Source organism: Chiloscyllium plagiosum, chromosome 22, assembly GCF_004010195.1.
Source record: "Chiloscyllium plagiosum isolate BGI_BamShark_2017 chromosome 22, ASM401019v2, whole genome shotgun sequence".
NCBI classification, from domain to species: Eukaryota; Metazoa; Chordata; class Chondrichthyes; order Orectolobiformes; family Hemiscylliidae; genus Chiloscyllium; species Chiloscyllium plagiosum.
The window spans coordinates 46,822,503-46,837,143 of NC_057731.1; the positions used below are offsets into that span (position 1 = coordinate 46,822,503).

At 37.7% G+C, this 14,641-nt stretch overlaps 1 protein-coding gene and 1 long non-coding RNA gene across 2 annotated transcripts in view; both read right to left on the reverse strand.

The window, feature by feature from the left end:
• The window catches only part of LOC122561413, a 100,935-nt gene extending 91,542 nt beyond the window's left edge, over positions 1–9,393 (reverse strand). The window contains exons 1-2 of the mRNA XM_043713174.1: positions 9,372–9,393; positions 1,453–1,585 (exon numbers count right to left, since the gene is read on the reverse strand). Coding sequence (XP_043569109.1) covers positions 1,453–1,585; positions 9,372–9,392 — 154 coding nt within the window. The 5' untranslated portion in view covers position 9,393. The remainder of the gene's footprint in view (positions 1–1,452; positions 1,586–9,371) is intronic.
• Positions 9,394–10,659: 1,266 nt separating this feature from the next.
• Positions 10,660–14,641, reverse strand: part of LOC122561300 — an 8,357-nt gene continuing 4,375 nt past the window's right edge. Inside the window, exons 2-3 of the long non-coding RNA XR_006314986.1 lie at positions 11,842–11,907; positions 10,660–11,728 (exon numbers count right to left, since the gene is read on the reverse strand). This is a non-coding gene — a long non-coding RNA (uncharacterized LOC122561300). The remainder of the gene's footprint in view (positions 11,729–11,841; positions 11,908–14,641) is intronic.

The following is a 14,641-nucleotide window of genomic DNA, read 5'->3' on the forward strand; positions in this document are numbered from 1 at the left end:
TTACATGCAGTTCTAATTTCCTGATTTATACCCTTTGTTATCTTACCACTAATGTTTGGTGGACTATAAACCACGTTTCCTGCCCTTGCTCTGTCTTAGCTCCACCCAAACAGATTCTACATTCTGTCCTTCTGATCAGAGATCCTATACTGCCAACACACTGATCCTATACTTGATTCTCAATATCACCCATCTCCTTTTCCTTTTTGTCTAATGTTCCAAAATGTCAAATATTCAGTTCCCACTGTTTGTCATCCTGCAGCCACCCCTCTGTAATGGTAATTAAATCATGCTCTTTTAGCTCATCTATCTTGTGCAAATTCTACATGGATTCAGACAGAGTGCATTTAATTCTGCTTTTTTAAATACTATTCATAATTTGACTGTATTGGTTTTAGAATTTGTTTCTGATGATTTCCACATTAACTTGCAGCTTTTCCGTTTCCAATAACCAGCTTAGTTTTAATTTTATTTGAAGTCCCTCTCATTTTTCCATCCTCGTGACAAGTTAGTTTAAACCCTTTCCAAAAGAAACTAGCAAATCCCTCTGAGAGGATATAATTCCTGCCCTTCTAAGTTGTAACCAGTCCTGCTGCATTTTTCAACTATCCCAGAACCTGTCCTAATCCGTTAAAATCTAAAGTTTTCCCTTCTGTTCCTGATTTTTCCAGCCAAATCTTCATTAGCTCATCAGTATCCAAAACCAGGTTGTGAGTCAGATTGACTCAGAGGACTGTTACACTACCCGCATGGTCTTCCTAGGCTGCCTGGTGTTCACCCGTTCCTCATAACGTGACTACTTAATTAAATATGCTATCCACTTTCTTTTCAGCTTCGCGGATGTATCTCCATGGCCCAGACCTCAGTTTTTTTTGCACTGAAGATACATCTTGCATATACGATAGCCCAGGAAAAATGAAGCATCCGCATCTCTCATGTGGCCACACAGCCGATTGTCCTACAATGCCTTAAGATTACTTTCCATATATTTGCTTTAAACTGGACATGAGAATGTAGAAAATAAATTGCATACCAAACAGTTCCATTGAATGTAGTTCTTTAAAAACAGATAATGTCACTGGATACTCAACAATCAGCTTATAATTTTGCTGTGATGTCAGTTTATAATTTTTTCTCAAACTTGGCCTTCTGGACCTGTAGCGGCAATAGCAGCTCTCTGCTCATGCAATCCCTGAGCTCTGTATTGTGTTCATCTTGTGTTTCTGGTTCCATTTTAAAGTTATAAGATTCAGATAACTTTCACAATGTCCTCTGACTTGGAATGAAATGGAAGAATTTAAAAGGCAGACTTCAAACCTGACCAATCTAGTTATTTTCTGAAGTACTTCAAAGTACAGAAATAGAAACAAAACAATATGGAAAACAAGTTCAAAATAACAGTTCAACAGAAGCGAGGTAATTCCATAAAAAGTAATTTCCTGAATTATTTACCTTTTCTTTGAAAGACAGCATTGAGAAATTCCTCTGCTTGTTTTTCAAAATGATTAATTTTGGTCTCTTCCTGTCTTGAGAATGTCCTTTCTCCAACTTTTAATTTTGGTTGATCAAAAGAGACTAAATGTTCCTGTTGAGAAGCAAGCATGCAATTAGAGCTAAATCTGTAAGGAATGGAATTTTATGAAATACAATTATTAATGACTAATAAACAGCACCTTCATAAATAGGCACTCATGAATTTGGGAGCACATGGGGATTAAAGCAAGGGAAACCAATTTCATCTTGGGATGCCTGTACCAACCCAGTAATTTCCCGATTAAACTCCACTGCATTAGCCTGAGAGAAAGAGAGAAGACTCCCAGGAGATGCAGATTGAAATTGATAATGTTAATCAGTTAAACATAAACATGACGTTGACATTTAACGGTGGATGTGGGCCACAGGTTTCCTGGAACCCTTAAAGCACAGCAGCAATTGAGAGGAGGGGGTGAAGACAAGAGAAAAATGCCAATAAGCACTGAAACTTCATATCTGCTTTCTTATGTGAAATGCTTTGTTCATAGTACTTGTGCTGCGAGGCTAATTTTACAAGTTTGAAGCTTTGAAAATCAGACTCGCAATTTAGAGCTCTGATCTCTCAGATCAGCTGTGGCTGATTGTGCTCAGGTGTAGGCATCATTGACCACACAAATGTGACATTTGAGACACACCCAGATCAACCAGAAGTCTTCAGCTGCAAGGACATCAACTCTCCCAAAGTGTAGCTGGTGTATAATGACAAAAAGATCCTAATGCAGATGTCCCAACATTTCCAGCCTCCTGTATGCTTTCAAACTGTGGCAGTTCAATTTCCTTATTTTGCCACAGCTCAAGGCAAACTTATCAAATTGCTTTTCTGAGATAAGGGGCGATCATTTGAAGTGTTAGATGGAGACAGAAACACAAATAGGAGTAGGCCATTCAGCCCATCAAGCCTGCTCTGTTGTACAATTAGATATTGACTGATCATCTACCTTAATGTCATGTTCCCGCACTACTTCCACATCCCTTGATGTCATTTCATAGTCTCTCAAATTATTGATTTCAATTGACAAAACGTTCGATGATTGAGCTTCTGCAACACCCTCGGGAAGCGAATTTCAAAGATTCACTATCTTCTGAGTGAAGAAAGGCATTTGTGAGAAACCCAATCAATGACACCCAAGAGCTATGTAACGAAATACAACTCATACAACAACCAAATGTGTCATTGAGCATGCTATTGACATTCTGATACTTCATATCCTTGGGAAGTGCTGGAAGTGCCCTTCAACATGTACTATGTTCTTCGGAACAGAACTGTCTGTGAACACTTTGTATAACATTATATAGCACTGGGATTTGGATCTAGAAGAGAAATAAGACAAAAGCCTCCTCCAATGATGCCAGAGAAAGCAAGGAGGTGGTGGCAGAATACACAGTCAAGGCGCCAGCAGTAGCCCTTGTTGTAGTCCAGAATATCATTGTTACTTATGAGAGTCCCTTGTATATCTCCCTTATGACCTCTACCTCTCTTTGTTCCATTTGGGGGATAATTCCATCAAATTAATTGAGAAGGCTATCATGCTGTAGGCCCTAACAAATCCCAACAAGAGATCCAGGGATTTGACAGTAAAACAAGGCTCAACTTTAAAGATCTTGACTCCATTCTGCTAATTCCTTCTATTATGCTTCCAATTAAAATCCACCAAATTAGAATGCCCCTTTAATAACTAGAATTGAAACAGATTCATGGGCTCAACACAACTTGCACACACATTAACTAGATGAGAAATCCAGAATTTCGACCTAAAAAAGGCCTACACTTGCCATCGGGGATAAGGTACAGAAGCCTGAACACATGCACCAGCCAGTTTCGAAACAGTTTCTACCCGACTGTTGTTAGAATACTGAACAGACTCACAAACTCTGAGCATTCGTCTGTACTTGTGTTGCTTTTTTTGCTGCTGTTTACCTATTATTTGCTTATCTTTGCTGCTGAACTCTGATCTGGCTGTATTGCCAGCAAGACAAAGCTTTTCACTGTGCCTCAGTACCCGTGACAGTAAATTCAATTCACTTGCTTTCAAGATTCTAGGCCTTAACAGTAGAACTCACTGGTGGAGAAGGCTGTGGAGACGGAGTCATTGAATGTATTTAAGACAAAAATATATAGATTTTGCTTGGCAAGGAGATCAAGTGTTATGGGAGAAGGCAGGAGAATAGAAACAGATCAGCCATGATCATATGGCAGAGCAGACTCAATACACTAAATGGCCTAATTCTGCTTCTATATCTTATGGTCTTATCAAGTCAATTAGTTCATTAATATTAGCAAATAAAAGGGATACACATTGATATAAATAGAATAAAATGTTTATCTCACTCAGAAAATCTGACTGAAAAGCACTCAAGTAATTTTAGTTAGTTAAAAAGTCCTGATGGGCACTGTTAATTCCCCAATTCATAAGATTTTTAAAATTCTGTCAAACCTAGGGCTAGAGTCATGCTAGAGAAATTACATAGTAATAATACCTCTGCCCATTGATGCAGTCATCCTGTTGTCATGGAAGCACAAGGACAAAGTGTTCACAGCAAGCTAAGAGACTCACAAAAAATATGTGCATCCTTGAATATTACACAGAAAATGCAGCATGATTTCCAGGATCTGTAGTGTTTGTGTTAGGATTGCTGCATATTTCAGTATTGACAGCACGTCTATTGTACTTTTGTAGCTGATAACTTATGATATAACATAGGCAAACCATATAGATCTGAAAAATACAAGAGAGCAAGTGTTTTATAAGGGCTGAAAAGGGAAAAGTGTAGATGTGATCACTACTAGCCCAACTGGATACTAATACTAAGTAAGATGCAACCGCAAATGTTGTGGTTAATGCTCTGCACTTATAGATAAATGGAGTGTGCAATCATAAAAGGTCAAATAGAACAATTCATTGTGTAATTACCACTAAACTCCTTTTTTAATGTGTGAAACCAATTCAAAACGTTTTTAGCTGATTCACCATTCTTTGTAAAACCATTAAAAACATTTTGCCTTTGTGAACTATAATGTCAGTGGAATCAGGTAATTTCTACTGTAATATTAATGTGTTCTGGAAATGTCATCTAAACGCAACTTTCTTAGAGGCAAAGACAGAATAATCTAAAATTCTGACTTTGAAATAGATATCAAGTTTAAAAATTGGTAGGTCTTTTAGTTCAGATGTACTACATTGAGATTCAAAGACTTCCTAAAATGAGGTTTATGCTGCATAAATAATGCTGTCACTATAATTAACAGACACCAAAAGATTAATGCAAGAGAAACTGGACTGAATTTACTTAAGTGGGATCAGTTTATCGTACATTAAAGTCTATTAAATTGTCTTCATCAGAAAGTTATTCAATGAGGCAATTGGTATATCACTGACTTTGCTATTTTTACTCCAGGAGGAATTATTTTGCATTAGCATTTAATTGTAAACACATTAACTGCTTTAGAGTGAGAAAATTCCTTCTGATTCATGTGTAATGTTTGCCTTTTTAAATAAAGTGTGCTTCATAACACAAGACTACATTTAATTCAGTAAGTGCTTGACTATAAATAGGTCAATTATTCATCTGTAGAATCATACAACTCGAAAAAAGATTGGTCACTGGATGAAGTGCCTTGTCACTCAAAAACTGCACAAGATTAGCTTATGAAAACTGTTTGAAAATGAAATAAGAAAAAAAAAATCTGATACCAAATCCTAAGTTACAACATGCACAAAAAAGAGCGGCAACATCTACTTCAGCCCTTTTCATATTCAGGCTTACTGAACTGCATTTACTTTCAGTTCAATGGCCCCTTCTATTGTATCAATTGTCACTCCAATGTGGGTGTAGCCCCTCATTTATAAATCATTGCAATTTCAGCCACATCCACAACCTGTTCCTTCATTTCAGTTTGAGTCTTAACATTAAGTTTTAAGATGAAATCCAAATTTCTGTCACTAAATTTTAAGATTTGGAAAACTTGTAAACAACATCATATTCTCACTCCTTTAGCTGCAAGAGGAAGACCACAAACGAAGAAGACCAGTATGTATTGACTTCATTGATTTCACCAAGACATTCAAACATGTGAGAAGCAGGCTTTTTTAAACATTGAAGCGATTACCAGTGAAGCTGCTCAGTAAGCTCGCTTTCCTTGAAAAATATAGTTGGCAAGGTGGGTAATAACAGGTCAACACAGAATTTGATGACAGCCACAATGGAGTCAAATAAATCTGCATGTCTGGTGCGACACTTTGCCATATTCTTTGTTTAACAGTCATATATAATATCTACAACTCATTATAGAGTGTATCTACTTATGTGTAAGAACTGACAGAAAGCTACTGAATTTTATTGCCAAGATTCAAGACTAAAGTACACGAAGTTCTCATCAAAAAGTTGTTCTGTGATGATGAAGAAACACTGGCATTTTATTCCAAAGTGCAATTTCTTTTTTTTTTTACACAATTTTTTTAATTCATTCATGGGATGAGTGCATCCCTGTCAAGGTCAACATTTATTGCTCATCCCTAATAGCACAGGGGTGAGTTAAGAGTCAACCACATTGCAGTGGACCTGTTCTGGAGTCACATGTAGGCCAGACCAAGTAAGGATGGCAGTTTCCTTCCCTAAAGAACATTAGGGTTCTTTAAAAAACAGCTTGGTTTTTCCTGACAATTGACAATGGATTCATAATCGTCATTAGACTCTTAATTCTAGTTTCTTATTGAATTCAAATTCCACTATTTGCCTTGGCAGCATTCAAACCCGGGTGCCAGAAATTTACCTGGGCCTCTGGAATAATAATCCAGCCATAACACCATGGGGCCATCAGCACAGATGTTGTGGCTTAGTAATAGTGTATTCTGGTGAAATTAACACACTGTAGGACCTTCGAATCAGTGACCTTGTTAAGAAAAGCTGAAAACAAGTCTGATATTACAAAGGTGAAAATGATTCAACCTTTTTGCCTGCTTAGCATGTGTTGTCTAGATCTCACCATTGTAGAGAAATGTGTTCTAGGTTACGTAGGCTTGTAGTTTAGAATTCTTAGTCAGGTTTCTGTTGTTGCAGGCTCTCTAACGCATAACATTACAGCTGCCTATTTTGCATTGAATGTGTTGATTTCAGCATCAAGTGGCACATTGTCAGTGCTGATTGATACTGATATGGCATTGGTCATGGCATTTGTTGTCTTGATGGTCAAAGCAAACTCTCTACAGATATGACAAAGTTTGTCCGTACGCTGTTTGTATTAGCTTGTTACATTCCAATTTTCTCATTATAATTTTTTTAAAATTAGTGAAGGAATTGAACACAATCCGGCACACAGTAGTCAAATAAACATTTATCTGCAACAATTAAAAGGAAAAGAAATTGGAAATAAGAAAACACAAACTTATAAGGTGGGGCAGAACTGTGGCTCAGTGGTTAGCTCTGCTGCCTCACAGCGCCAGGGACCTGGGTTCAATTCCAGCCTCGGGCAACTGTCTGTGTGGAGTTTGCACATTCTCCCTGTGTCTGTGTGGGTTTCCTCTGGGTGCTCTAGTTTCCTTGCACAGTCCAAAGATGTGCAGGTTAGATCAATTGGCCATGCTAAATCACCCACAGGGATGTGTAGGTTAGGTGCATTAGTCAGGGGCAAATATAGGATAGAGGAATGGGTCTGGGTGGGTTACTCTTCGGAGGGTTGGTGTGGACCTGTTGGGCTGAAGGGCCTGTTTCCACACTGTAGGGATTCTAATTCCAATAAGGACTTTGAAATGTTGGTTATGACTTCCATCTAAATCAGCAAATATTTTGTTAAAGTTATATACATTCATGTAAATTAGTACAATATTTATAACAACCTCAAAACAAATACAATTAGCTAAATTATAGGCAGATGTAGAAGCTATACTTTTGAAAAAGAAAGTTCACAATTCTTATCCTAACATCAAAGAATATTTGGAAAAAGGCAGCTTTACACCAGGATGTTACTCAAGATGGCAAGAAAAAAGAAACTTGTCCTTTGGTCAATTTTGAGCATCTTATCCGTGTGATGGAAAACAACTTGTCGATACAGAATTTTCAAAAACTGTTTTGAAAGAAGGCTGGCATTTGCAAGTAGGAGCATAAAGAATACTGTTTGCATAACCACATAAGCGAGGTCAGCTAACTTTGGAACACTTGCTACAATTAAGTATATTTGGGACATTCAGGTAAAATTTCTTTGCAACTGGAAAATGTGAAATTCCAAGTATAACAGATAATGGCAGCAATATATTATAGGTAATATTAGGTTGACCTGACCTATCATCATCAAGAAGAAAACCATTGAGCCATCAGAAAAATCTGATGTTTTGTTGCTGATTCCAGTTCAAAAAGAAAGTAAACTTCAGTTTCCATATAACTAGCTTCTAGGTAACATATCATGTGCTGCATCAAAAAGATCTATACCTGTAAAATGTGCAAGTTATATCCACTAACACAATTAAAATTTTGAATTTGCCTCTCGCAGCAAATCTACACTATTTTTTATAGATGAGAAACAAAATGGCTCATTGAAGAGGCATTGCAGCAGATTTGAAAAAGTAGGCTTTTTTAAAATCACAATACACATGATCTGTAAAGTGATAAGAAAGCCATTTTAAGATTATTTCATAAAAGATAGGTTCAATAACTTTCATCCACAGTATCTCATTGCATCCTCAGCATCACATGGAAAGACAACACTACCACTGAGGTAGTCATTTCTAGAGCAAATATGCCAAGCATGTTGGCACTAATCAAGCAAATTCTTCTGGCTTGGGCACCTGAGCAAAATAGAAGGTGCTGCATCCCCAAGTACTGTAATGCCAAGGAGAAAGGCCACAAAAAGAGACCAACAGGGTGCTGAAAGCTTCAATTCAAGGATGTGTTCAAAGGCACATGATAAGTGGGAATCCTGAGCTAATGCAAAGTGCAACACCAGTTGCAGGCAGGAATTCACCACCACAATAACATGCATTTTAAGAATCTCCAAAGTAGAGGCCAGCCCTGCATGCAAGATGTCAGCAGAAATTAACTCACACCACCAGCAAGGAATAACCTCATGTCTGGATTTTGCCTTTCAAGAAACAGCTTATTCAGCCATCAAAGAATGCAGATGATTTTCATCTGATCTCACCAAAGCAGCGAGACCACATTCACATCATCTCTCACAAATGGAAGGAGACAAGCCGAGAGGCATTTGGATGGGTATATGAATAGGAAGGGTTTGGAGGGATATGGGCTGGGTGCTGGCAGGTGGAACTTGATTGGGTTGGGATAGCTGGTCTGCATGGACAGGTTGGACCGAATGGTCTGTTTCCATGCTGTACATCTCTATGACTCTATGTCAGAAATAGAAACTGTGTTAATTAAATTTATCTTAAAAGAAGCTAAGTTCGCTTACAATTAAATATTAGTTTCTTCTTTAAACTTCTTTTACATCTTATAGCTAGTTAAGATCTAGCTCTTTCCTCCCAACTACAATGAATATCATCAGCAATGAACTGAGAGTAGAAACGTTCAATGTCTGACATTGTTTGCAAACTCCCTTGAAGATGTTTTTGAGTGGAGGTGGGGGGTTAAGCACAGAAAGAAAAAATAGATGAATAGTCAGCATCCAAGCCCTGGGCAATGCTCATGCAGCTCACCACAACTGATCAAGAGCAACAAAAGCCAGTAAGGGAAGAAAGATTACATACCCTCAAAAATACACAAGCTGCACAAAAGCCCTTTTGTTTTGATTTTGCCAGCTACATAACCCAACAGACTAAGCAGTGTCATTCTGTTCTAGACCAAGTGTACCAACTGGTCACTAAAATTAAATATTTCAACTTGCTTCTTACCTTCACTTTTTCTCTTCTCATGCAACAGAAGAGACAGTTTTCATCAAATGACCAGTCAGAAACACCTGTAGGCTCACAATCTGTGAAATTCAAGAATAATTTTAGCCTAACACAAGATTGGCTTTGTTACTGTAGGTTTTTTTCCCCCATCTTTCATTTGGGAGGGTGTACCATCTGCCAAATAACATCTCATAGAATGACAAATCATTCTAATATTTCAGTTGACCAGAGGTACACTTGACAAAATTCATCTCTCGTGTTGCAAAAGAAGGAAAGCTAAAAAATCGGCTTCTGTATGCTGCAAATAAAATGGCAAACAGAACTGAATGGTCCTTAGAACAGAATCAAAACTGACTTAGTTTATCTTTTGAGGGTATGAAAACATTTTATTCTTCCCTTCTTCTTTTCTTCTCAGACAAATTTTGCCAAGCCAACACGCTTGTAGCTGAGAGAGTAGAGGTACAACCAGCTCCAAATCCTCTATCAATGTAGTGTTTCATTCAGTACTTTGAACAATAAATCTCACAGCAATTTTACCTCACCTCCCTAAGCACAACGACATGTTAAAATGAATACTAGGCAACAAAGCATTTGGCTCTTACCAGAATGGATGGTAAATCAAATACTGAAAGCAATATTTTAAATAAATAGGATGCACCTTACAACAGACCTCAAAGTCACCGAGACACCTCAGTGTTAACTGTTTTTGTTGTATGTGCAAGAATTTAAGCTTAACTTATCAAGTTAAGCACATTAAACACATTGTTCAAAAAGTCAGTCTGGAGAACCTGGGCAGAGGGTCAGATAATAATCCTTGATTTACAAGATGTCAAATCCGGCCATCATACGGGATTAAAGAGTCCTTGATCAGATGGCTTTAAGGGTATAACGCAAATTGCTTCTGCACAGTCAGAATTCAGTTCGGAGTGGGTAATACACACCAAAAACTGTTAATCTTTCAACATCAACTGAGTATAACAAAGAATTACAGTTGTAAGAAGTGGAATATATTAGGACATAAAGTTGTCCTATGTTGTTTGGTAGAGTAGTAGGAATTTTATACTGCATCAAACCATGTTACTGTTGGCGAGGTAGTGCCAAGTCTAATGTTGGTCACCCAAAACTGATTATATTCCTTCTCCAGCATCAACATGTTTTACAATTTTTAAAAATTGGTCAAAGTGATGTAAGCAATAAATGATTAAGGGTATTATAATAATACAAGGAATGGCTATTAAAAGTTTATCAAGAGGAGCAACAAAACCAAATCAGAAGTGCACAGGCAGTCCTTTAAGTCCAAATATGAATGAATCGATCAACAGAACCATACCATAATTGCAAAATAACATTTGCTTAGTCAAATTTTTGAAATATCTCTGTTGTATCTTAGGTGTCCTTTTTAAAAATCCATTTGATCTGACAAAGATCAGTAATAACATAAGACAATGGGATCCTTTAGCAATATAATGCCGGTTTTTTCAATCTTTGTAATATTTTTTAAATGATTAAACAATTTACATTGTTTCTCTAATTAAATACCGAGCACAATCCAACCAAAGACAATGGGGACCCCTTTGCTCCTCATCATTCAAGCACATCAAATCCAAATGATAAAAACATTAAACAGAGAGGCCTATAAATATCTTAGGTTGAAAAATAACCAGAGGCCAGTCTACAGATATCTGCAGTTGTCTTCACCTGCAGTAATGTAGACAGAGATTTAATATTTTCCCTGCTTGTTCCATACAACATACAATTCCTGTGTCAATGTGACAGCAATAATGAGCAACCAACTTGTCCAAGATGAGAATATCTTCCTTTTCTCAGATGAAATCAACAAAAATGTACACAAAAAACTTTATGACAAAAGACCAGTTGAACTGCTTGTGAAATTGTTTAAGGCAAAGCATTTAAACAAAAACTTGCATTACATGGCTTCATATTCCCAATAAGGCTCTTTCCAAATTGAACCTTACTGTTTAGTTCATTTGCTTGTGTTTCATAAATATTATTTTCAATGAATAAAACGTATGTTTGCCTATGTTGCACTTGTTGTCATGACTATACTTAGAATATTGCTCCAAAAAAAGGGTAAATTTTAAGGGTTTTCATTCCCTGCCAATTTCCTTTACAGCACATAACCAAAATGTTTATATTTTCACCAGCAATGTAGGTGTACCTAGAACACACATTGCAGTGACTCAAGGTGGTAATTCACAACCACCTTCATGAGTGCAATTATAGATGGACAATAAGTGCTGGCCTTCCTCAAGACTCTTACATCCCAACAACAAATAAAGAATAATTGGCATGCTAAGGATGCTAGTCTCCTTTCCCTCCTCCAAAAACATGGAAATCTGTGGAACAAAACAAATATTCTTCACCATTACTTGCATTTGGCCATACATATATAATGCTGAATATGTTACTACTGGGTGACTTTATTAGAAAATAAATGTAAAAGGTTTACCTTCAAACAGGCTGATATCTTTTAGAAGTTTACTTCCAAACAGCCCTTCCAAAATGCTTTCAAACCCTTATGGAAAAACAATTACGGCATTGTGAGTACAAACAAAATTGTCCTGGCAACAACATGCAGGAGTAGAAACAGCAGGCATTAATTTCACAATTATATATCTGCCAACTTGTGCTGTAATATTTATTATAAGCATTGGACTGTGATTAAGAGAGCTACTCAATTTATTTATAGGTACAAAATTGTTGCCAATTTTAAAATGTCACCATTAATATTTTTGAGAAGCACAATTAGCTGGAAAAGATCTTTCCAAAACAATCCTTATTAGCACTCTACATATTCTGAAATATCATCACATGCAAGGAGGATTAATTTTATTTTGGAATCAAAGATTTACACTGCGTTTGACCAAGCTATGCTTGACTGGTTACAGCTTGATGCAATCACTAGTACAAATGTATACAAACATCTTGTTTTCTCCAACACACATTCATCAACAATAGAACAATTGCAACTGACTATTTACAAAAGTATTCTCCATAGGAACGTACAACTAAGCAGAATTAGGCCCTTTGGCCCTTTGAATTCTTTCCATCACTCAGTGAGTTTATGGCTGATCTGGGGAAGCGGGGGGGGGGGGGACAAGGGTACACCCCTGTGTAGAACTCCAGGGAAAGTGTGAGGGGGCTAAAGAGAGAGAGAGAGAGACAGAGAGAGGGTGGGCGGTCAGTCATTTCAAGACGGTGCCTGGGCTTCCATCGATGCAGGACTGTTCTCAGCAGCATTTTAGTTAGCCGGGTTCATTTTTAATCATTGTAAACAAAAGACGTGATCAGTGTTGTAACACCTCTTTGATATAACGTTTCTATCAGGACCTTGAAATTTTCTTCGGATAATCCGAAATTTGGATAATTGATATTCGGATAATCAAGGTTCCTCTGTATGTGTACTTAAAAAAAAGAAAGTAGAAATCGCAAAGACACTAGCCATATATTTCCCATCCTCGTGAGACTTAGTGTGATATTATAACAGAAGACTGGACAACTGAAAATGTTCCACTCTTGTTCAAGTAAGGATTTAAAGATAAGGCCCAACCCCTAGAGATCAGCCAGTCTAATCTCAGTGGTGGGGAATATTTTTGAAATGATAATTTGGGATAAAATTGGTAGCCACTTAGGCAAATGTGGATTAATTAAGGGAAGTTATACAGCATGGATATTTCTCAGAACAAATGCCTATAACTAACCTGCTTGAGTTTTTTGATGAGGTAACAGACAGGGTTGATATGAGGAATGATGCTGAGGTGCTTTAACTCTTCCAGAAGACTTTGGTAAAGTACTACGAAACAGGTTTGCAATGTGACAAAAAGGATACAAGCACATGGATATGAAATTGGGTAACAAAGAGTAGAGTTTTCCAGCACTTTGTGTTAGAATTCCTCCAAGACCTAGGCCTTGATGCAATTTCAAAATTTATGGATGAGATACAACTTGGGAGTATTGAGAACGATGAGGATAGTGTGGAACTCCTAAAGGACGCAGACACAAATAGGTTGGTGGAATGGGTGGACAGGTAGCAGATTAAGTTTAATACAGAGTAGTGTGAAATGATTGATTTTGGTAGCAAGAATTCACAGATAATGGGTAGTCATATCTGAGGCTGTGTGTGGAAGAGGGCCTAAAATAAGCACTTGGACACAAGTTGAGTTTCCCTGCATGATTATATTCTTCTCAAATCACTACGTATGCTGACAAGAATAAAACACTATATTTTATGGGTAAGAAGTATGTTCTCCCAAATGGGCACTCTGGGCACCCTGTGACCCTGGAGCATTACTCAATCTCTGCTCATCTTCTCTGGAAATATCAGAGACTCGCAAATAGTAGTACCGTATCTTAGCATTGCCGCACAAAGAGTTCTCCTGATGGCTGTCCAGGAGAAGAGGGAAAATCCTTTTTTATTGGGATAGAAACAGGATGCCTTCCTGCCTGACAAAGCAGACTGGACAGAGGTTTTTGTAGATGTCCGTGCTGGTGGGTGGAACAAGTCAACCTGCTTCAATTGCTGAAAAAAGATGAATGATCTGCTGTACTCAGCCAAGGTCCGCATCACTGTCTACTCAATGCTTTCAGTCCCAATGAGTGTTTTTAATAACTTATTTGTTTGTGGATTGTGGCATTGCTGACCAGGCTAACATTTACTGCTCTTAGCTATTTGCCCAGAGGATAGTTAAGATTCAACCACATTACTGTGGTTTGGAGTCAGATCTGGACCAGACTAGGTAAGGTTGGTAGATTTCCTTCCATAAAGGACATTTGTGAACCGATGGATATTTACAATAATTGAAAATTGTCACTAGGCTAGGATGTTTAATGAGTTCAAATTTCACCAAATACCACTGTCTCCAGAACATTAACCTAGTATTCTGGAACACAGCTTCTCGGTGAAAGGGAACGTGAAAACCTGAGCCAGGTGTTTGGGTTTTGGAGGTCATCATTTAGACCATCTACATCTCTATGACAGAAGAATTTCCCTTGCAAACTTGAGGTTTGAGTCAATTAAGTGAAGTTCCCATATAATTGTCAACAACTCCACAATGATGCTCTGGACATAGAGTCATAGAGATGTACAGCATGAAAACAGACCCTTCGGTCCAATCCGGCCATGCCGACCAGATATCCCAACCCAATCTAATCCCACCTGCCAGCACCTGGCCCATATCTCTCCAAACCCTTCCTATTCATATACCCATCCAAATGCCTCTTAAATGTTGCAATTGTACCAGCCTCCACCA